Source organism: Aythya ferina, assembly GCF_964211825.1.
Source record: "Aythya ferina genome assembly, chromosome: 1".
Taxonomy (NCBI): domain Eukaryota; kingdom Metazoa; phylum Chordata; class Aves; order Anseriformes; family Anatidae; genus Aythya; species Aythya ferina.
In genome coordinates this window covers 125,388,209-125,412,625 of record NC_140296.1, presented here as the reverse complement: position 1 = coordinate 125,412,625, position 24,417 = coordinate 125,388,209, and the positions used below count along the sequence as shown (strand labels likewise).

Sequence of the window (24,417 nt, the reverse complement as noted above, 5' to 3'; positions counted from 1 at the left end):
AAAAGTTCTTTAAGAATCTCCAAGGCAAGAGTTAAAACTCTAAGGAGAAAACAATTCTTAGAAGATCCCACCTGCGATAAGAAACAAGTGCTCCTAATGTGTAACTCCCTGAAAAATCAGATCAGTGCTTGAAAGAGCAGTATCTAAAATAACTTAAATTACCCAATGGCAAGTCAGTAATTACTGTTCTTAATTCCTGGAAAAAATAAATAAATAAATAAATGACTGGCTGTGCCCTGGAAAAGGCAATGGCTCTGGACCTTTATCTGATTTTTTATCTTTGGAATTGTGGTTCTCCTAAAGTTCTCCCATCTTTTTCAGAAGTGATCAGTTCCTCTCAATGTGACAATAGGTCACTCTTAAAAAGAAAGAAAGAAGAAAGAGAGAAAGAGACAAAGAGACAAAGAGACAAAGAGACAAAGAGACAAAGCATACCCATACACAGTATACCCAGGAAACAGGATCAAAGTGCAGTAATTCAGGGACAACAAGTCTGAGAAGTTAGGCCAGCGTGGGAAGAGAGAAAGCAAGACATGCAAGAGTCAGGGAGAAGGTGTGTTGAGAAGGAAATGGGGAAACTGCCCAAATGCAAGAAGGAGGGAAGAGAAAATCATTCCTGTTACACTTGTAACAAGAGAATGGGAAAGATTGTGTTTAGAAAAGATACAAAAAAAAAAATAATCCTACAAGTCACAAACCACTGGAATCCAGATGCCAGTACCCAGTTCTTCCAATGCCTTGCTTCACTGCACCTCAGTTCCCCTGGTAAAATAGCAATAAAGATGGTCTCCCCCTCCTCAATGGCAGCTTACTACCCTGTAGCAATGGCATGAACTTATGAGGGCAGAGGGAGAGAAATTCAGGCCAGGTTTACACACATACCCACATACATTGAGGAACAACATTTGCAAATTATGAGAACACTGTGGGGAGGGCTAGCATTGAGGAATGCATACAGAATTGAGAAGAATAAATCCAAGGAAAGACCAAGGGAAAGAGACAGAGAGTGGTGTGAATGAAAAGCTCCTTACTATGAAGGAGAAAATGGACACGCAGTAAGAGTAAAGTGAAGTCTTAAGTTTAGAAAGCAGGTAGAGAAAAGAGATAAGGACTCAAAGCTCAAAAGAGTCCAAAAGAATATTTTAATACAAAATGGGAGAAAGAAGAAAATTTATGTTGTCCATACCCATCTCTAGCTGCAGGCTGGGAGCAAATGGAAGAAATGTTTGTGGCCTCGTCTACAGGAGAAGGAATGGAGCTGATCAATATGGTCCTACAGGAGTACTATCAGAGACTGAGGAATTCAGCTGTGAAGGATCTGCTGTTGAATCAGGCCCTTTTCTTGAACATTATCATTACCGTGCTGTTTCTTCAATGCATGACATAAAGTGTGAAATCATTGTTGTGGTCACAGATGATGGCAATGTGAACATCTACTTGTGTTTCAAGATCACCTACTAGGCAGCAAGGCTTCTTTTCACCACCCACATCCCACTGAATCCACAACACTAAGCAAAAAGGACAGAGACCTTGTGCACATACTGAAAGTGCTTCTTTCTTCTCCCCTTGAAAAAATTAACCAATAAATTCAGTAAGGGCTCATGCAATTGTTTTCTAACCCAGACCTCCCTTCTTGCATTTCTCACATACTTTTCAACTGTGACATGAAAAGGTTCACACTACACTGTGTGATAAACTGACTCGATGGTAGAGGTCATAGGAATATAGTGACGGCCATTTATCTGGTTTGATGGCCAGTCACCTGTGGTGTTCCCCAGGGCCCAATTCTAGGGCCAGTCCTGTTCAACATTTTTGTCAATGATCTGGATGCAGAAGTTGAATGCAGCAAGTTTGCTGATGACATTAGACTGGGAGAGGCTGTTGACTCTCTGGAAGGGTGAGAGGCCTTGCAGAGAGATCTAGACAAATTGGAGCATTGGGCAATTGGCAACGGCATGAAGGTCAACAAAGGAAAATGTTGGGTTCTGCACCTGGGACAGAGTAATATCAGATGCAGGTACAGGCTGGAAGAAGAGTGTCTAGAGAGCAGCTCATCAGGAAGGGATCTGGGAGTGCTGGTTGACAGTAGGCTTAACATGAGGCATCACTGCACCCTGGCAGCCAAGAGAACAAACTGCATTTTGGGGTGCCTTAAACACAGCATAGCCCGCCAGTCAAAAGAGATGATTCTTACACTGTGTTTAGCATTGGTGTGGACTCAATTTGAATATTTTGTACAGTTCTGGTCTCCACAATATAAAAATGATAGTAAGATACTTGAATGAGGAGGGCAACAAAACTGGTAAAGGGTCTGGAAGGCACATCCTATGGGGAGAGGCTGAGGACACTTGATTTGTCTGGTCTGGAGAAAAGAAGGCTAACAGGTCACTTCATTGCTCTCTACAGCTTCCTGAGCAGGGGAATCACAGAGGGAGGTGCTGGTCTCTTCTCCCTGTTAACCAACATTAGGTCACGAGGGAACAGCCCAAAGCAGCACCAGGGGATGTTCAGACCAGATATTAAGAAAATTTCTTAACTGCAAGGGTGTTCAAACACTGCAACAGACTTCCTAGTGAGGGGAATGATGCCCCACACCTGTCAGTGTTTAAGAGGCATTTGGACAATGCCTTCATTAATATACTTTAACTTTTGGTTAGCCCTGAAGTGGTCAGGCAGTTGGACTACAAGATCTTTGAAGATCTCTTCCCCAATTGAACTACTTGGTTCTATTCTGTTCTATTTTGATTAAAAAAAAAAAAAAAAAAAAAAAAAAATCTCATTAAGACGAGCCTTTGCTTTTTATACACATTATAAACAAAGAAGCCAAGCTTTCTCAGTCCAGTGAAATAACTGCTATAATACACACAAGTTCTGGTATAATGATGCATATAACTAATTATTATAGCACCTGATAGAAAGACCAAACATTTTGAACATGCTGGTAGGACAAACTTAATTAAGCAAGTAGAGGAGTAGCATGCACTGTTTAAAAGATAAAGATAAGCAAAATCTGAATTTTGTTATTTTTTATGATGAGTAAATAAATCCCATTATTCTGAGGAATTATTTATTATTAGTGAAGTTCAGCTACAAACTCTGGTTATGCTGGGAACTGTACAAATAAAGAACAAAGAAACAAAACCTGGCCATAAAGAGTTTCTAATCAAAGTATATTTTTTTTTCCTGAAGCATATTCATTATTAAAATTTTAGTTTTTAATAAATGAAAAAATCTCTGAACAGTCAACTCTTGGAAAATACTTTGCTGCATTGGTCAGTACCTCAAAAGGAGTAACACAGTTATTAAGATTTCCATAATGGTCATTATGCTTATATTGATAAGGGGTGTTTTCACTTGCCATCATCTATTCTACAAACAAACCCAAGGCATACAATATATTAAGTAAAATAAATGGAATAGTTTGAAGTTAATGCAAAAAGGAGAGTTTTGTATACTTATTAATTTTGGTAAAATGTGTAGAAGATTGATGTATGTATATATATATATATTTAAATTATCAGAAGGTGAAATTGATGAAATTAATATGTTGTTCTAGAGAATGTGCTTTAATCATGTCTCTCTCTACCCTAAAATATATTATTTCTTACTCTTTATTTTTTCTGAAGTAAATTAATATCTAAAATTCAGTTTCAAGTAGATAGTGAAATTCTATTTCTGACAAGCTCCTCTTTTTGGATGGTAAATATTTACAAATGCGGGGATAAGAAAACTTGGAGGGATGAGAGAAACTGGTTTGGGTCCAGAGAAGTTCTTGGAATTCTTAATATTCAAGTTAATGATCTTCAGAGACCCCTAGCAACTCCTGTTACTGTTCCACACTTCACCCTTAACCATATCCTCAACCTTAAACAGAGACTAAGAAAGAAAAAAGGAATCTTGATGGAAAAGAAACAAAGCAGAAAGAGAATTAGTTCTCAGCTCCCAGTCTCACTTTCCTCGAAGACGATGCTTTCCTAGATTACATGAGTAACCTTCATTATTTAGTAACTCTCTTCCAGCCTAGAAAATGCAGCCACTGAGTTTTCCCTACTACTTATCAGCAGATTGAATAGAAGTGGACTCTTCCTTCTCTGATAACTTACATGTGTAGTTTGCATAGTAACACAGAATTTTCTGAAGAGGCAAACTTGTATGATCAAATGTTAGGAGTCTAATATGTTGCCGTGCCCATTCTACATGACCGAGGTTGCTAGAATAGACAGGGAAATGCACTGAACAGATAGCGTGATAATGGAACAGTACTTCTGTTTACAACTCATCAGAAGTTGTTACCTACTAGAGACTGGCTAGTCATCTTTTTACCTTGGGACTTGCTGGTCTACAGAGTTGTCCCATTTGGGGGACAGTGCTGGGAGCAGTGGGAAGACACCTTTTCCCCTTATGAGCTCAATTTGAGGCTTTTGCTACCATAAACTGACAAGAAAAGGATATCAAGAAAAAGAAGGCAGAAGAGTGAATAAAAGCCCCATGTCACCCCATGGGCCCTGAGTATGACCCCATGGGTCATACTTGCATAGGTCAGGCCTTCATCTTCCTGGAGTTGTATCATTCTTCCTCCTCCGTACAGGTTACCAAATGTGGCACTTGCTGTCTGGGTTCATTGGTGATCTACTGGGACAGTGGAAGTGCTTGGAAAAGTCCTTGCTATTGCTAACAGGTCCACGGATGCGAAGTGACAAGGGACTGTGTGGATCTGTGTTCAAGGAAGACTGTAATTCCTCAGGATCCTGGTGTCCACACATTGCCTGAAGGAAAGTAAAACAGAAAAGTCAGTTTGGGTGACTGTCCTCATGTAAATAAATCATAAGTTCTTATGCCTCTGCACATTCCACATCACTGAGGCTGCTGAAATAAACTAAGAACCACATACATGGGTGCCAACAATGTTCAGATACTTCCCTTCACAGCCACAATTTATGACTATTTTCCCTTCCCTTTCCCTAAACTTCTCATTCCCAATTTTCCTACCCAACCAGCCACCTGCTTTTTCTCTAAGCTACACAGTCCACAACAAAATGAATTGGGTTTTGGGTTCATGCAGCCTTGGACTCCAAAGTTCCTATTGTGTCCTACTGTTGTCCTACTGTGACAGTATAGATGTAGCCTAAGTGTCCAGACTTAGTTTATTAACAAAAATGAATTATATCTCATTAGGAAAGGTGAGCACTCATTACAACATCCCATTACTACTACAGACAGTGGGGGGAAGATTATGTGACTTTATGGGTGTTACAACTGGAAATCCAAATTTTCACTCTTGTGATTTGAAAATTTTCCTTTTGCACATTTACAGTCTTTAATATGGGTATGACCTTTCTGAGCACAGAAATCCAATGGCATGATGATGAAATTAAAAAAACTCACCTGCAAAACCACACAACTTTGCACAAATCCTTAAACCATGTTCCCACAAAAATCTCCAACTATGTGTGCATGTATTTCTCATTCTTTATCTCTAAACTATATCTATATTCTAAACTTTTTTCTCTACCAGTCACTCAGAATGACCTTACAACTTGACAAAGAGATGGATGGAGCAAGGGATGGAGACCTATGTGTGTTTTCTACTAAAATTTCATTTTCTATTAGTAAGATTGCTCAGAGTAGCAAAAGTACTGAGGATGGCAAAGAAGTCTTCTTTCTCTGACACAACTTGTCTGCTACAACTTAATTTTGGTAGACTTCAGAGCTTTGTAAAAGATATATTTACAGACAGGCATCTTGTTTGCAGTGAGATCCATGACAGATTAAGAGCCCCATATGTAAATTTTAGCTTTCTAAATAAGATTCTGAGTCTTCCAACAACATCTATCATTCCCAGTTCTAGGAAGAGTGGGGAAAAAAAAAAAAAAAAGAAAAAAAGACTGAATATTGAGAAGGACAGACTGTAATAATGTAAAAGATAATGGAGAGTGAGAGACACATGACTAGCCTAGAATTCATTACATGAGCAAAACTGAAGTAGAAAAGCTGGTCGTGTGAAAGTCCGATCTTGGGTAAATCCTCCTCTTTGTGCTTATTCATCCAATTCTTATAGGCCTGTGGAGAGAGAAAATTAATAGTAAACTCCACTTCAGACAGTGTCCAAGAAACATGTCTTCTGTCAATTAAATATATCAGTCTGGTATATTTTTAATATATTTAGCATGCTTGTATCTCTTTCTGCTCACTCTGATGTGCCTAATAGCTGTAAGAAGGGAGAATAACAATGTTAATTCCTTTGCTTCCATTTTCTGACACTACTGTACACAGCTGGTCAGAAGAGATGTGATGACTGCACTATGAAAAAAAATGAAAATTACTTTCAAAGAAAGTTACAGATACCTGAAAAACTTTATTTATTGGTGCTATGAATGCCATCAAAAAATCTTTGTGTCTGTAACAGTCTCAAAGTTCTTCACACAGAAATGCAACAAGTGCCATTTGACACCCAGATAACTCAGAGCACTCTGCACTCATTAATTAACTAAACCTCTGAATTCCTGCAGGGGTTCTAGACAGAAATATTGCTGAAAACATGACAGTAGAGTAATTTTATCACAATACAGAATTCTAGTTCTTATCTCAACTTAATTCCTTAGGTTTAACATAAATATATAATAACCTAATATAAAATAATAACTTGTTTTGTATGCATTACATAATTAGGGATGTAAAAAAAGGACCACCCCAGAACAGGTGAAGGGGATAAGCGGTCTTATATGGTGGTAGTGAGATTATAAGCACAGCTCTGTGAAGAACCTATGTTTGGAATACCAGAGGAAATGTAAAGCATATGCTGCACTGGCACAGACATGCAAGAAATCTGGGACTGGAGCAGTATGTAGGACAGGGATATTACAGGGCAGTCTTAGGACATGCCAGTTGAGCTGTCTGGTGAGACTCTGAGATCATAAAAATGACATCAGAGAAATAAGTAAACTACAATACCTGGTAAGCAATGGCAAGCCCTCCATTGTCAGCTGTATTCTCCAAGAGCGTAATAGTACCGTTGACCTTAAAGTCAAAGCTTTCATACTGTTCAACAAAGCAATCTATAGATTTCTGTAGCACACTGCTGTTGCATGTAGGACAGCCACCAGGCAGCACTGTAGGGAAAAAAAAAAAATCCTAAAAAGTAAAGCTATTTCTGATGTTCACTTGTATTCCCGACACTGAGTTTTCTTCATTTGGTATGGAGTGGATTTCCTTAGCTTCACCTGCTTTAATAATGTATGTATATATGGATATAGGGGCCAGGACTGAAGAACCCCTAAGGGAAACTACCACTGGGGGCCTAGAACAGTAAACGAAGAGGATAAGCTTTACCCTGCAGCTGGTACCCACCATAACCATAGAATGCATGAAGAAGTTCATGCGCCATGAAGACCCCAATAGCTCCAAAGTTCACAGCACTGAAAAATAAACATGAAAAGAATGATTTTGAAAATAAAAGAAGAACAGGTGAGCATTCTTTATCACCACTGAGCACAATTGTGTACCGCAAAGAAGCATTCTACTCTGAGAGACCACAGAAGCACTTTCTGTTTATTGCCTCCCAGATGTGGTACTCTGTAAAAATATGAACACAAATGTAAATTACTCTACCAATGCTTGAAATTGCACAATGGACTTGCATTAAAGCATTCCTAGCTAATAAGCCATCTTAATAAGAGAGAATTAAATTCTGTCCTTATTAACTGTAATGTGATACACTGTTGAGATACGTCCTTAGTTACCCATTATTGGCTGAACTGCTACATAAACAGTAACTGCAATGGCAAAATACAAGAGCAGGATGGTTGGAAAGGCAGTCTTGCAGCAGTCATCTTGTGAAACACAATACATAAAACTGGTAAGGCAAATTAAAATCATGAAGGCTTTACTAAAATTACTCAGGCCTAGCACTGGTAATCTTTCCACTCACTACAAGCAGGAGGTTCTTTCCAATATGAATTTCTATCATTCTGTGCAATGAATTTACAGTCACACAAGCATGAGTACAATTAAAATATATTTCCATAATACAAAATGATGATTTTGTTTGTTTGTTTGTTTGTTTTACAGCCACTGATTAACACTACTAAAGCATGAAATGGGTCTAGAATCATAGTGTCATAGAAAGGTTTGGGTTGGAACAGACCTTGAAAATCATCTAGTTCCAACCCCCCTGCCAATGGGGACACCTTCCACTAGACCAGGTTGCTCAAAGCCCTATGCAACCTGGACATGAATACTTCCAGGGATGGGGTATCATTATTATATCAACAGGAACTCATTAGGACACCGACAAGGACAGGATAATTTATCTTATTTTAGAGTTGCTCTTGCAGAAACTCTGGAGCTTATAATGATTGAACTGTCTTGCCAAATTTTAGTTTTAACAAGTATACTCATAGTTATCTGAACTGGCAAATTATTTTTGACAGTAAAATTTAAATTCTGGAGCATCATCTGACCAACTGTTAATGTGCCAACACAAGTTTGACTTATGAGTCTACTGACCCAGAATGAAGGTGAGAAAAATATATTTTACTAACACCAAATACAAAAGGAATAAGAAGCTGCAGACACTTTCTCTCTCTTCTTCTTCTTTTTTTTTTTTTTTTTCAGAGGAACAATAATGTGAAAACCTACACCACTGGATTTTTTTCCTATTATTCTTTTCCTATTCTCCATAATATATTGAATTCATGAAACAATGCAAACACTAGCAAATGTCATACAAGTAGTGGCAGAAGATTACCATGGAAAAAATAATTACTTTAACTGAGATGGGTTTCTTTCAGACTTCAGTCTCTTCCCACTGTGTGAACTGATCTTTGGAGTATGATGGGATTATGTCAAGTCTCTGTCAGTTATCATGCAAAAAAAGGACATCAGATAATATTTTTACAGTCAGATGTTTAAGTGCTTTTTAATACCAGAAAAAAAAAAAAAAAAGTTTAAAAGAACTGTTCAGTATGATGAAAGAACCAAACTATGAAAGTATAGTCTATAGAGGTATCGTTGCAGGAGAAGTCTCAGAATGAAAAATATGTCTGCTAATTAGAGGAGGTTTCTTGAAGAAAAGGAAGAACAGAACTGTGTTTGATCCATTTGAAAAGACTTTTTACAAGAAGTTGTTCCTATTTGCTCTGGGTTGTATTTCTATGAATTAGATTGAAGAAATACTTGGAATCTAGAAAAAGAAAGGCAGAGGTGTTTTTTTTTATTTTATTGTTTTTTTCAGTTAACCTATGCAAGACTTCTACCTCTTTGCTTTGGGATGATATACTTGTCTCAGCTTACTTTCACCTATATTCTAATATTGCTCCAGCAAACTCTTTCTCTGCTTCCAGAGAAAGATCACACTCTTTCAGAGTTCATAGAGCAGAACTGGCAAGCCACATCCATGTGGCTTTAGAAAAAAGCTATTTTTCCCCTTATACTTGATCTTTCTGGGATGCAGTTAGAAATAGAGGTTCAGGACACATTCACTGAGATTCTTCCTGGAAACATGGTGTAGCAAAAGGACTACATTCAGCTTCCACTTTTGCAGCCCCTTCATACCTGGGAAACTCCATGTGGAAAAAAGGGCTGCGGAACATTCCAGCAGGAAAGACCACCATGTGGTGCCTTAGTGAGTAGTATGAATGGACAGCCCAGGGGAACACCTGCCAGCTAGAAGCAGAAATGAGAGAATGTATTAATCTGTATCTCATACCTTGCTCCTTTCCTCCATTGGGTGCGCAGAAATGCTTTGCTCCATACAACTGTTCACACAATGAAGGAAAATGATGAAATTCACATTATCTAGAGTTAAAGGTGCTTGAAACAAATCTTCACTCATTTACAGACAGAGCTGGTAGCTTAGCTTTCACACACATTTCGAGATTCACCTTCACAATTTCACTGTCAAATAAGTCAGAATTATTAACCTTCTGTAACGTCCTGCACAGAATACACCTCAAGTCCCAAGTATGCCTATCTCCACTCCCTGCCTTCAGAAGCATCCATGTCCTGACTTCGAGGTGTTCCTGCCAATATTCATCTCCACATAATGCTTTACTGTCAGATAGCTCAGCCCAGGAACACCAGATATTCCTCTGTATTACGGGTTTATGACAATAAGCAGAAAAGATTCCATTTTGAAGGGTTTGGGATTCCCTCCACAACAGTGGTGGTTTTGATAGCAGGAACTCATGCTGAACACAAGATAGAGTGCCATGTTCAGGGTTTTTTTTTAAGATGAGGCAGGAATGTGTCCTTGCAGAAAAGGACAACGGCATCCTGCCCTGCATTAGGAGAAAAGTCACCACTAGGTCAAGAGGTGGTTATGAACCTTTGTTCACGACTAGTGTAACCACAGCTGTAAGTACTGTGTCCAGTTCTGCCAGAGCCTTTCCCATCCTTAATAAAAGAGAGATATAGACAGACATCTGGATACACTCCTGAGTGACCTCTTCCAGCTGATCCTGCTTTGAGCAGGAGGATTGGACTAGGAGATCACCACAATTACCTTCCAACCTCAGGTAATCTGTTTTCTTCATATCAACATCTGACACTTACTTAACATGTGAATGATGCTGAAGGAGTTTTGAGTAGGAATTCTCCCTCATTGTCTTCAAGCAAGCCACCACATTGAGGAAAAAAGTGTCTTCATTTATCTCCAGCTGAGGGAAGAGTTGGGAAATGTCAATGTCACAGAGCATGAGAGAGGAATGAATTGGACAGTATGAGAGAGAGGAAAGTCCCACAGGTAAAAAAGAGTTTCATCAAAAGACAAACTAATGCAACACTTTTGTTTTTGTTGTGTTGTTTTTTTTTTTCCTCTCCCAGTTCAAAAGACTTTTGATTTAAGATGTGACCAGAACATTATCTTCAAATAGAACATACAAACAGGTCACAGTCAGTAGGAGGCAGCACAGGCAACACTGGACAATGCAGAAGCAATAGATACGGGTTGTCTGGATCCACCTCTTCTCAGAAAGTGATATGTGCATTGCTCAGAGGTTATGGCCTCTTTTATCAGCAGACAAGATAGCAGTTAGTACAAGTAAACTGCCAGTAGTGAGACAGACAGGTTTACATTATATAGCTCACATTCTGGTATTCCAGGTTCACTTTGGCAGTCTGAAGTATGTAAGCTGGATAGCCAATCTCCACTTGTAGCGTGGACATCTAAAATCATAATTAAAAAAAAAAAAAAAAAATGTGACCAACAGGGAGTTTTACATTCTGGAAGTCCCTTTTAAACTCTATTTCTAAACAAAAATAGGATCTATTAATCAGCAGTTTACAAAAACAACTGCTCTTTTTCAACAAGACATCTCCTCTTGTTATTCTGTTCTACTTTTTTTTTTTTTTTTTAGTACAGTTTTCTGGAATTCAGTTTATATTTTTAAAATTCTATAGATGTGTAAATCTGAAGGTACTATGTAACTCATCACATTACATTAATTCACAGTATCTGTGGCCTATGTATCAGTGTCTTGTGCGTGATGACACCTATAGAACCACATAAAGGTTTTAGTGTGTATAAGGAATCTATTTAAAATTGTGTGCCTGTAGGAACAGGTAGAAATATGTAGGCCCCTTCCATTTTTCTCCAGAGACTATAGGGAAAGTTTGGCCTCAGTAACTTCTGCCTTCTGCACGCACCAAAACTTTAGCTTGTTGGCGTGTTTGCTCATCCATCCACTCCAACTGATCCAGTTGGCTGTAGAGAGCATCTTGGATCTCAGAGAACATCTCTTCAGCCTGCCATGGAGAACAGAAGGCACATTCAGAACTGCAGAAAAACATTGTTCAGGCCTAGTTATTGTCTTCCCATGTTCCAGCAATTCAACCATACAATAGTTGGAATATTATTCCTCTTCTCTTGATGAAAGAAGAAATAGCAGCTTCTATATCTATTTAGGCTTAAGTTTCTTAGGCATCCAGTGGTTCCTCACAGATGTCATCATTCTTTCCCACACACCTTTTCCTCTTGACCATCATAGTAAGAGGGGAAACATAATCCCTTTTCATTAAATCCCTTTCGGGATGGGAATGGATCAAATGATTGTCCCATTTCACAAAACATCCACAATAATTTCTTATTGGTGTCTCCCTTTCCAAAGTTACAGCAGTCTGAGTCTCTCCTTCACAAAATTGTGCTTTGCTTATTCAGCTTTTTGCTTCAGTACATAGTCTCTTTCTTGGAGTTATTATTATCATCCTTGTTACTTGTATACACTGAAAACCTCAAAAAACTTGATGCCTACACTAATTTCCCTCCATTAAATAAAAAAAAAAAAAAAAAAAAAAAAAAAAAAAGTCTGATCATCAAAGTAAAGAAAGATATCTTTTCCACAGTGCCAACAGGTGTTCCGTTTACTGTGGATCCTCTCAGAATGTTTTGATATTGATTTGTTTCTGTAAAACTGGTCATAAATATTATGCAGTCCTTGTTCACCCACCATTCCCTTATTGGCTTTATGACTGAAAAGTTTATTTAAATACTTCAGGATTTCTGATGAATAATAACTGCCATTTCAGTTAAACACACTGAAATGGCATGCACTCACAGGGTTCTCATAGGTATTTCTGCAGTCCATATAGCTTTGCTAACAGATGAGATAAAGATTCTAAGTGGTATTTTAACATTGATTATTCTAGCAGTGACAGTGCTCTTGTTCTGTTGATATCACACATTTCCCCCAAACAGAAGAGAAGTATGTAACATACAGGAATACATAAAAAGGTACAAAAGCTTTTGCTGCCTTGATGCTGTTCTAAGCTGACAAGGCAAAAAAAAAAAAAAAAAAAAAAAAAAAAGGAACAAAGCTGAGCTATGCTTGGGGTTTTGGGGTTTAAGAGGATGAATACTTACAAGTTTCTTGGTTTGCTGAGGGAAAATTTCCTTCACAAACATCTGCCCTAGGACTGGCTCAAAGAAAGAGCTGGTATCAGTCAAACACTTCTTCCAGCGCTCAACTGGGGTCTGTAAGAATAGAGAAAAAAATAAAGACAGCTGAGAGTGAAGAGACAGAAAGATGAAGATGGTAAAAAGATAAATAAACACGCTGTCAGTAGTATATATGTTGTTATTTAAAAATGACAGCCATAAATACTGAAAATTTTAATACAGTAAAACAAAGAATTATTTACCCTACTTGTATTCACACAAGATGAATACTCATATTCTGACTGTAACAAATAAATAGAAGGAAGGTGGCTATCTATACATTGTTCCTCACCCCATGATACAGTGCAATTAGCCCTTGAAATCTTTTTTGTGTCATGTTTACAAATCCTTGAGAAATGTGAAGCCTTAATTGGCCTAGTAGGAGTGGTTCTCCACCCCAGATCTAAGAAGCTCCATCCAGGTGAGGGATCAAGAGAATATCCAGAAGGTGTGCGCTGTGGAAGTGAAGATGTTTAAAAGCTAACTCACCACTCTAGATCCCATTTTCCCATGAAGAGTCCTAGATAGCTCCAAGCGTGCATCTTGGAATCGACTGTCAAGGGCAGGGGAGAGATTCCCAACCAGACAAAGAATCATATAGATGGAAAGGACCCTGTAGGAACATGACATTTAGGAAGACCAATAGAGAGGACCACTTTAGCCCACATTAAGATGGGATCACCTCCTAGCTGGATGAAGTCAAATATTTAAGCAGTTATTCCATCAAAAACCTGGACCTAAAAAAAATAAGCAGAAACCAGTCAGCACTGAACAGCAAACAATATTCAATGTTATGAATTAAAAGCAAATATGTGGACAGGATACCATGCAAAAGCTTGATGGAAATGACAAAAATCATGAATAACTCTAAGAGGAGAACAAAGTCAATACAGTGATTTTTTTCAGCAACAGTCAGATTATGGCGTTAAGAGGTCACCATAAACACAGAAGCATGGCAAGTGTCAGAGGAATAATCTGAGGCAGAGGAAACCTGGTAACCTGAACAGTGACAACAAAGTATCCTGAATGGACTACTCCTGGGGTTAACAAAAGAACGATGATTTGCTCATTCATTTTGCTATGAAAGCCGCTGACATGAGTCAACCAAAGAAACTCACACTCAAGAACACCCTGAATACCCAAGGGATAATTACCTACTTGAGTACAGGATTCATTATGGGAAGAAGGGGAAAGAGCACTTTAGGACTGGGTAATACTTCTTATGGGATACTTTGAGGGGACTGGACGAGGGCATCGAGTGCACCCTCAGTAAGTTCGCAGATGACACCAAGTTAGGTGCGTGTGTCGATCTGCTTGAGGGTAGGAAAGCTCTGCAGGAGGATCTGGATAGGCTGGACCGATGGGCTGAGGTCAACTGCATGAAGTTCAACAAGGCCAAGTGCCGGCTCCTGCACCTGGGGCGCAATAACCCCAAGCAGAGCTACAGGCTGGGAGAGGAATGGTTGGAAAGCTGCCAGGCAGAGAAGGACCTGGGAGTGATGGTGGACAGTCGGCTGAATATGAGCCAGCAGTGTGCTCAGGTGGCCAAGAAGGCCAACGGCATCCTGGCTTGTATTAGGAACAGCGTGACCAGCAGGGCTAGGGAGGTGATTGTCCCCCTGTACTCAGCTCTGGTGAGGCCGCACCTCGAGTACTGTGTTCAGTTTTGGGCCCCTCGCTACAAGAAGGACATCGAGGTGCTTGAGCGGGTGCAGAGAAGGGCGACGAAGCTGGTGAGGGGTCTGGAGAACAAGTCCTACGAGGAGCGGCTGAGGGAGCTGGGCTTGTTCAGCCTGGAGAAGAGGAGGCTCAGGGGCGACCTTATCGCTCTTTTTAGGTACCTCAAGGGAGGCTGTAGCGAGGTGGGGGTTGGCCTGTTCTCCCACGTGCCTGGTGACAGGACGAGGGGGAATGGGTTTAAGTTGAGCCAGGGGAGTTTTAGGCTAGATGTTAGGAAGAACTTCTTCACTGAAAGGGTTGTGAGGCACTGGAACAGGCTGCCCAGGGAAGTGGTGGAGTCACCATCCTTGGAAGTCTTCAAAAGACGTTTAGATGTAGAGCTTAGGGATATGGTTTAGTGGAGGGCTGTTAGCGTTAGGTTGGAGGTTGGACTCGATGACCTTGAGGTCTCTTCCAACCTAGAAAATTCTGTGATTCTGTGATTCTGTGATTCTGTGACTGTAGGATTCTGTGAGACTTAATATGGGATGCTTGTACGAAGCACCAAAGGCAGAGAAAGGAAAGGATCATGGTGGACTGAGAGGAGTTTATGTATGGTAAAGTTAAGGGGAAAGGTGATAACAGAGAATGGACTAGAGTAAACTTGTGTCTTGTCAGTATGTCTGTCTGGTTGAGTCCTGTGCATGGTCACCAGAGTCTGTCTCATCAAGTTATTTTTAAATATCCTTGTTTGTGGGTGAGTTTGTTTGTGGGAATGGGACTGGATACCAGGGAGACAAGGTTGGCTATTGGAGAGAACAACAGTTTGACCAGCTACTGGAGAGATCTGTTTTTAATGTGTATTTGTAACTAGAAGATATCTGAATACCAGCAACCAGAGTCGGGCTGCAAGTCTCAGTGGCCCGCATATCCAGGTCCCAGCAGCTGTGGAGATCAGGGCATCTGGGACAGGCTACTGAACATTCTGAGTATCAAAGGCCAAATACTGCAGTAATCCATATTGTGTGTGTACGTAAATATATTTTTTTATATTTCACTAGTGTAGTCCAATCCTGATCATGTGCAGAGGAGGACTAGGATCAGGCTGACTGCGCTATTCATGTTTGCATGGGTGGTGGTGGGGGGCAATATATATCCTTATATGTGTACATATACGTTGTATGCATGTGCAAGCCTATTGGGAGTATATGCTAATCCTCAGCACTGGACCTGTGGATACAGAGACACAGCAGGCTTGCAACTCATTAACTTACGTTATCAGAAGTAAATATTTCTTAAGGCATGAATAACCTCAACCACAGATCTGTACAACTCCTACCTTTCATTGTTCCAGCCTTCAATGAGCTGTGACATGCCTCTTAAGTAATCCATGTCATGCACTGCAATTGGCTGAGAAAGGTTCATTGGCATAGGATGGAAGAGGGCCTGGAGACATGACAACCAATCAATAGCAGGTGCCTTTTCCTAGAAGTAAAACAAAGCTTACATGTTGAGCTGTCAGCCTAAACAGATTGTCAAGAAATAATAGGGAAACTGGGATTGTCTCCTTGATACTGGTAATGGATACTTTCAACAAGTTGAGCTGTTTTTATGGTGTGGGTATTGATTATACTAGAAAAGGAGAATAGACATTTATTTCTTTTATCAGAACAGCATGGGGGAGACAGGGAGTGGATTTGGGGACCTGGAAATTCCAACTGCTATCAATAAGAGACAGTAAGTTAATAGGTTATTTAAAATTCAACAGTCTCCAAGGGTAATTTGCAAGAAGGGCATCTAAACAGTGTAGCTCACATATCTTTTGATCTGGATCTTCAGAATGTGAACATCACATGTAATTGTGTTTCTCAAGTTCTAAGGCACAGATAGATACCTGTAGCTCCTTAATGTTAGTGCGAAAGAACAGCATCCCCCTCTTCTGTCTTTCCTGCAGTGGGGTAACAACACGCTGGAGTTTAGAGATGAAGGACAAGGTAAGGGAAAATGAATGAGGGAAACCATCCTGTGGACCTCCAAGTAGCCCTCCAATTTTTTCCAGGTATGAGAGATAGACACGGAGAACCTGCAATACAGAGCATATGACCAGGGGGAGAAACATGACTGCAAGTTAGTCACCTCATCCATCCATCCATCCATCCATCCATCCATCCATCCATCCATCCATCCATCCACCCATCTTGACCACATAAGATTCACTCTTTCAAAAACAATGTAGCACTTGTCCTGAAAACTGTCATCTTCACCACAACATCCTCATGTAATTCTTCAAGTGGAACACACTTTGCCAAGTACAGCTCCTTTCTCAGTGAAGAACAGTGAATTCTCAAAAGGTAATAATTTTAATTTGTCCCAGCTAACAGTTGCTTTAAACACCAGAATCACTTTAGGGCTGCAGGCTTGTTGTCTCTGGAGTTAGGAGAGCTGTAGTAGACAGTGACACAATAATTCAGTATTTTGGATGGAGAGGAAATGGCAGTCTTGCTTATATGTTAATGAGTTATCACAGGAATACTTGTGATGGCTAAAAGGGTTTATTTTTTGAGAACTCTTCTGAAAGAGTCAGACTGAGAAACTGAAATCAGCTCAGTTTTTATGCAGTTCAGAAAAATTAGATAGTTGTGATGAAATTATCTTTGCTGCAATGACTCCCATGTTCAAAGACCTTATTTCCCTAGCTTAGGTTAAAACATTTTAAAATTACTCCCCTACTACACCAATGTTAATAGATTATAAAGCCTTTATTTTGAACAAGAAAAAAGTTTTGAAACATTCATTCAACATAGAGGGAGCCCCAGATTCATATTACCTAGTAAATACAAAATAAAATTCATAAAAAATCATAGAAACACAAGATTTGAAAGGACCTACAAGGTCATCTAGTCCAACCATCCTCCTATCACCAATACTACCCACTAAGCTACTAAATCACTTCTCAATTTTATATCTCAATCATATCTCAAAATTGTAACATTCTCTTTCTATACTAGAAGTTTTAAAAATGGCATCTAAAATTGGTTGCATTATAGAAGCTAGTATTTTACAAAAGCAGACTATTTTATAACAAATTCCATCTGGAGACATTTTTAGAGGCCATCAACCATACCTCATGGAAATAGGTCACTCTGAATCAGGAAGAAATTCAAAGAGATCCCTACACCAAATTACTATTTTTACCTTTCGTCAGTCTCTGATATGTTACCTCAGGATAATTTTTCTCTTTGAATTTACTCTCAGGTGGCATCTCAAACTCAGGATGGTCAATCTGCAAAAAGGAGTAAAGGACAAATATCTGGCTATTTCCAGAAACACTAGAAGTGTTAAGACTATGCTAAATAGGCTTTCTTTGTCTCTGTGTCACAGCATTTGAAATGTTAATAAATTGCCTGAAAGATTCAAAAATGTTTCCTAGGTACTTTTTGTGGATCTATCGCATTCTGCAGCTTATTTACAATCTCATTACAAATCTGTGGTGACTGACATTCAAATATAAACCACATTGTTAAATATTTCTCATGAGATGCAAAATTAATAGCATAATAATGTATTAGATGCTTAACAGTTAGAGTGCTTTTGTAGAGTACACTGCTCTACTAGCCACACCTGTGAACAAGTGACAATTCCACAACAAAGCAGAAATTTACACCAATCAACCAGAAGAGGTGAAAGCAAGCGATCTATTCCTCCTCATCTCCTCATTCTCCAGAATTAAGGGGTCTTTTTTGCAATAAAATTATGAAGATTACAGAAAATTTTATGAAAACTTTCTTCAAAGAAGAACTTGAGCAAGCCTGGATCTCATGAACTGTGTTACTGACTCTTTGTTCCTGGCACTTACTGATAACTCTCTTTCGTTAATCCACTCACCTGAATTACATTGGTCTTGGGATCAAAAGGACTAGGTCCCACATGCACTCTGAAAAAGGGAAAGGTGTTGTATCTGCCCATGAGAATCCGAAGAGTTTCATTAAAATCTTTTGCTTTCCCTATGCCTGTGATATTCCATCCAACAACCTAGAGAAGGGATAGACAGCATGACCACAGGTGAGAAAAACACTTTTTTGATTCTTATTTACAAATATTTTTTTCACTCCTATGAACTCAGTCATTATGACAACAGAGAAACAATAGAGCAAATAGCAACAGGGAAACTCATGAAGGTTTCTACATACCCTGCTTTAAAACTACCTGTCACTTTCACTTAAGGAAAGTAATGAATTTCAAGATGACACTGGAGGGGAAAGAGATAGAAAAAAAAAAAAAAAGAAAGCTGGTTAATATTCAAGGATCACCTCCTCCAAGTTCAAGAATGGTCCACCCCAATGAATAGGAAGTAAGACAAAAATGCCAGGAGGCCTGAGTGGATTAACAAGGAGCTCCTGGCCAAACTCAATCACAAAAAGGAAGCCTACAAAGAGTGGAAGCAAGACAGGTATCCTGGGAGGAATACCGAGATGTCCAAATATGCCGGGATGAAGTTAAGAAAGCTAAAGCCCTAATGGAATTGAATTTTGCCAGGTATGTTGAAGACAACAAGAAGGGCTTCTGTAAGTGTATCAAAGAAAAAACAAAGGCCAGGAAAGATGTGAGTCTGTTGCTAAACAAGATGGGGAACCTGGTTACACAGAAAATTAAGATGGCTGAGATTCTGAATGCCTTCTTTGCCAGAGTTTTTACTAGAAAGACTAGAAACCCAGGTCACAGAGACAAAGAGGAAAGGCTGCAGTAAGGAAGACATACCCTTGGTGGAAGACCATCACGTCAGGAAATATTTTGGCAAACTGGATTTACAGAGCCCATGACCATTGATAGGATGCACCCATGAATGTTGCAGGAGCTGGCAGATATTATTGTGAGACCACTCTCAATAATCTGATTGATCATGGAGACTGGGAAAAATACCTGGAAAGCAAACATCATTCCTGTCTGCAAGAAGGGCACAAAGGAAGACCCAGGGAACTGCAGGTTGGTCAGCCTCACCTCAGTCCCTGGGAAGGTGATGAAATGGCTAAACCTGGAAATCACTTGCAGGCACATGAAGAGGAAGATCATCTGGAGTAGTCAGCATGGCTTCACCAAGGAGAAGTCATGCTTGATCAACAGGATAAGCTTCTGCAATGAAATGACTGCCCTGGTGGATGGTGGATGAGGGAAGGGTCATTAGGAATTATCTTCCTGCACTTCAATAAGGTTTTTGACATTGTCTCCAAAATAATCCTCATTGACAAGCTGCATGGGCTGTATGGGCAGATGAGTGAAATGGATTGAAAACTGGCTGAACAGCCAGGCCCAGAGCATGGTGATCAGTCTAGTTGGAGGCCACCACCTAGCAGTGTACTCCAGTGGTCCCTTCTGTGTCCAGCCCTGTTCAACGTCTTCATTAATGATCTGGATGATGGGTCCAAGTGTGTCCTCAGCAAGTATGCAGATGACATAACACTGGGAGAAGGGGTTGATTCACCAAAGCATCATGCTGCCATCCAAAGAGACCTGGACAGGCTGGTAAAATGGGCTGACAGGAACCTTATAAAGTTCAACAAGGGAAAGTGCAAATTCCTGCACTTCGGGAGGAACAACTGCAGGCACCAGTACATGCCGGGGGACTCCTTGCTGGAAAGCTGTAGGGGGTTCCGGTGGCCACCAACTAGAACATGAGCCAGAAATGTGCCCTTACCACAAAGAAGGTTCATGGTATCCTGGGCTGCATTACGCAAAGTATCACCAGGTTGAGGGAGGTGATCAGCACTGTACTCAGCACTGGTGAGGTCACACCTGAAGTATTGTGTCCAGGTGCTGGGCTAGTGGGCTCGGCAATTCAGGAGAGACATGGAGCTACTGGAGAGAGTCCAATCAAGGGCCACAGAAATGGCTAAGGGGCTGGAGCATTTTACATATGAGGAAAGTCTGATAGAGCTGGGACTGCTTAGCCTGAAGAAATGAAGGCTCAAAGGGAATCTTATCAATCTATATAAATGTCCGAAGATGGAAGGAATATAGTCAGGCTCTTTTCAGTGGTGCCCAGTGACATGGTGAGAGGTAATGAGCACACACTAAAACACAAGAGATTCTGAACATCAGAAAATATTTTTACTGTGTGGGTGACTGAGCACTGGCACGTGTTACCCAGAGACATTGTGGGGTCTCCCTCCTTGGAGATATTCAAAAGTCATCTGGAGAAGGTCCTAGATGCTGGCTGTAGGTGGCCCTGCTTGAGCAGGGGAGTTGGATCAAATGACCTCCAGAGGTCTCTTCCAACCTCAACCATTCTGTGATTCTGTGACAGCGAAAACAAATGATAATTATCAACAGAACAGGGTACACTGGAAAAATATAATAATAAAATAAATAAAAAGGCAGTGAAGGAGGGAGCGAAAAAGAATATATTTTTCTAAAGTTATCCAGGTGGGCAAACAGAGATCAGGAATTTAGGGTTCCTCCTCCCTAACAGGCAGATACTCAGGGGGCCTTGCTGTCACTGTTCCTTCTGCTGAAAGTTTCCACATCAGCCTTGGAGACAGGGCATAACTGCAATCTGCTAACAGGAATTCTCCCTGGCACTGGGAGGAAGCTTCCAGAATGGCAATAGAAGCATTTTCCTCTTCAGACAAGTTTTCCTGAAGCCTGGAGTAGTGGATGGCTGTCAGATCTTAGACAAGCGTTTCACCCATTTTGCAAGATGTTTCCTGATCTGTAAGTCAAATTGTATTGAACTGAGCTTCTGAGATTAAGTAATCCCTCTCTGCAGTCTTGGTTGTTGAGCAGTTGTAAAATGTAAGGTCATGAGGGCAGATTTATGTACCTGATGTCAGAAAGCCAAATCTTTAAACAGCATTCAAATTGAGATTTATCTTGTAGAAGTCAGGCTGCGAACCATGAGCTTATTTCAAAACCAGATGCTAGCAAAATTCCACCATGCAGGAATATATAGCCTAAATTTCACTCTTTCCTTTTTTTTTTTTTTTTTTTTTTTTTTTCTTACAGGAATTGTCTTCTGCATGTAGAAGATGCAGCAGAAACATTCACCTGATTTAGGAGGTTCTTCCATGTTTGATTTCCTTGGGATTCTATCTTTTGTGTATCCATGCAGGAACGATAGAACTGGATTGCTTTCTCTTTAGCTGAACCTCTTATCTCAAACTGTGGGGCCTCTGAGGAAAAAAAAAAATAAAATAAAAATGAAAAACTACAAGAGTGATAAAGGTGATAATAAAGAAAGATGGGCAGTACTAGAGCAGAGGAAGGTTGTAAGAAAATATCACCTTGCACTTTCAGAGCAGATTAGTAAATATATCTACACTTTGCCAAGTAACCCAAAGCAAGACGTTTTCTAGTGTTTGCTATGACTCTTCCTGAGATCAAATATGTGACTTTCTTTGCATGGAGACTGGAGCACAACAGAAAGGTTGATCATACCTAGGTTTTGGTCCCACATGGAGTCAGGACAAGGTCACAGTGCACACTCAGACATACACAGCAAAAAGGGTCTACTTTTACAAGGCAGTAGGAAAATGGTTTAGTTTCCTGAATTTTGAAGTGTGACTTCCATTTCTTACACTTGGCAAGGAGAATTGAAATGTTTGAAATGCAACTATTTTAATATGATCTCTCAAGAATATACCTGCACCTGTAATAACAGAAAATGAAGAGACTGGACTCAGTCCCTGACAGGAATGATTGTGCTCTCAGTTATAAATATTCTCAGCTCTGACTCAGAAAGATGCTGAAAGTAACACAACAACCATCTCTCTCTACCTAAAAGCCTTTTCAGGACAAGCTGGTTTTCCTCCAACAATATATCAAAGACGTTTTGTGACTCTTCTGTGGTTCTGCTTGAGTGATTGCTTTCCCAGTTGCTGCAAGCATACTTGTAGAAATCCTCACAGGGGTCTACAGCATCATTCCTAGAATTCAGGAGTCTGGACAGCAGTGCAAGCCTCAGCTCAGCATCACATGATCCTGGACAGAAGTAAACAAGAGAGAACTGAGCAGTGGCAGTGAGAACAACTCCACACATGCACAAAAAAAAATAATAAAAAGGAGTTGTCTGTGGGACATGCCTTTCCCCTCCCTCCAGATTTATTTTTGGTACAAACTCTTTTGCATACAGACTGTTGAATTCCTTGTAAGTTTTTGCTGAAGATGGAACAATACGTATTCTGTCTTTAACTTTACAACAAGGCTGCCATTGCACTTTGTAAGGGAGATTCTCTAAATAAAAGACAGGTAGTCAGTCCAGAGGTGGTGCCCTCCATTCTATCTAGGCAGTAACAGGTTGGATTATTCTGCCTTCTCAGTGTGCTCTCTCTGAAACAGCACACAGTGATTTGGCCAAATGATAAGAAGCTACTGATGATGTCACCAAATGGAGCAAAGAAAAGACATAGTACGGAGAATTAAGAGATAAGCTTAATACATAGAGGGAGATGTTCAAGCATAGGAAACAAACATTTCTTATAAATGACATTTCTTAAAACAGAATAAAAATTTCCTAGTGTTTCTTGTATTCCTCCTTAGATAAAGGGGGATCAACATCCCCCTCCCCACCTCCACCCTCCTTATCTAAGGTGCTGTGAACCCCTGGGTATGTGTTCTCTTTTGGGGTCAGGGTATCTTGTAACAACAACAGATCAGCTCAATTGTTAAATAGGCCATTTGTAAATCAAGGTAAGACTTTCCATTCTGTGGTTTCAGCAGTTCTCATAGGAGAAAATATGCAAAGTGAAAATAAGCAATATCTAAGCTAACCAATATCTTTCCTTAGTCTCTATAATAAATGGTTTCCAATGTACAACAGGGGCTGGAATGGGTTTGTGCCTGTTCCTTCTCGTACTGTCACGGGGCACAACTGAAAAGAGGCTGGCTCCATCTTCTTGACACCCTTCCCTCAGATATTTATATACATTAATGAGGTCTCCCCTCAACCTTCTCTTTTCCAGGCTAACTTGCCCTCCTACTTTCAGCATGTACAACAGATGCTTCAGTCCTCCAATTTTCTTCGTAGCCCTTCTCTGAACTTGCTCCAGTAGTTCTGCTTCCCTATTTTACTGGGGAGCCCAGACTAGACCTATTAAGTCAGGGATGGAAAAGCGGAGGAGGAGCTACAAATCTCAAATTCTGCACCAGTTTCCCGGAAGTTACTACAGGGTCATAGAAGCTGGAGGCCAGGACAAGGAGATTCAAGAAGAACATCTTGACAATATAATGCTGCTGTCCCACAAAGCTGAACCCAGGCTTATTAAATGACAGGCAGAGGAGGAGGAGGAGTGTGGAGATATATCCCTGCTATGAGAAAAAGAGAAGGCAGAAGAGTGTACCTTTTCACAACTGGTGTCTTCTTATGTTTCTTCAAGATCCTGAAAGTCTGATTCTTAAAAAAATGCTAAGCCTAATAAGCATTGGAGGCAGATAGGAGAGGAAGGGTACTTAAAAATAGATTGTATGAGGAAGCAGGGAAAAGGATATCCCATATTATACCTAGACCACAAGTCATCATGATGTAGGTGATAAGTAATGTAAAACCAAGGAGAGTACTGAGAAGAAGTGCACACAGAAGTAGGCTTTTCCGTTGAAGACATCGTTCCTTCTTTGCACCTGTTCTCAGCTCCTGGTCACAGGTCTGAGGAGAGAAAAATAAGACAAACAGAAAAAAATTAAAAAATATTTGTGTTAAAGTTAGCACTGGTCATATACTCTGTCTTCTCACTTATCTACTGGAAAATCACTCATGGGACTAGTGACAGAATACTAACAGTGGCCCCAGTCATCTAATGAGTTTGTTCCCAGGGGCATTCTCACCTCTTCCATATCCC

General features: G+C 40.0%; 1 protein-coding gene across 4 annotated transcripts in view; it reads right to left on the bottom strand.

Moving 5' to 3' along the window:
- The window catches only part of KEL (Kell metallo-endopeptidase (Kell blood group)), a 37,026-nt gene that overhangs the window by 2,109 nt on the left and 10,500 nt on the right, over nt 1-24,417 (bottom strand). For 2 of the 4 annotated variants that reach the window (XM_084502082.1, XM_084502083.1), the window contains exons 3-19: nt 24,083-24,224; nt 22,361-22,564; nt 21,632-21,756; nt 18,476-18,622; nt 17,811-17,873; nt 16,485-16,673; nt 15,930-16,075; nt 13,421-13,544; nt 12,857-12,967; nt 11,644-11,742; nt 11,086-11,163; nt 10,552-10,655; nt 9,553-9,663; nt 7,348-7,415; nt 6,952-7,109; nt 5,968-6,060; nt 1-4,766 (exon numbers count right to left, since the gene is read on the bottom strand). The exon at nt 1-4,766 is cut by the window's left edge and continues 2,109 nt beyond it. In XM_084502082.1, coding sequence (XP_084358208.1) covers nt 4,590-4,766; nt 5,968-6,060; nt 6,952-7,109; nt 7,348-7,415; nt 9,553-9,663; nt 10,552-10,655; nt 11,086-11,163; nt 11,644-11,742; nt 12,857-12,967; nt 13,421-13,544; nt 15,930-16,075; nt 16,485-16,673; nt 17,811-17,873; nt 18,476-18,622; nt 21,632-21,756; nt 22,361-22,564; nt 24,083-24,224 — 2,139 coding nt within the window. In that variant the 3' untranslated portion in view covers nt 1-4,589. Of the gene's footprint in view, nt 4,767-5,967; nt 6,061-6,951; nt 7,110-7,347; nt 7,416-9,552; nt 9,664-10,551; nt 10,656-11,085; nt 11,164-11,643; nt 11,743-12,856; nt 12,968-13,420; nt 13,545-15,929; nt 16,076-16,484; nt 16,674-17,810; nt 17,874-18,475; nt 18,623-21,631; nt 21,757-22,021; nt 22,141-22,360; nt 22,565-24,082; nt 24,225-24,417 lie in introns of those variants that run through there. The other 2 variants (XM_084502084.1, XM_084502085.1) reach the window with 2 other exon arrangements.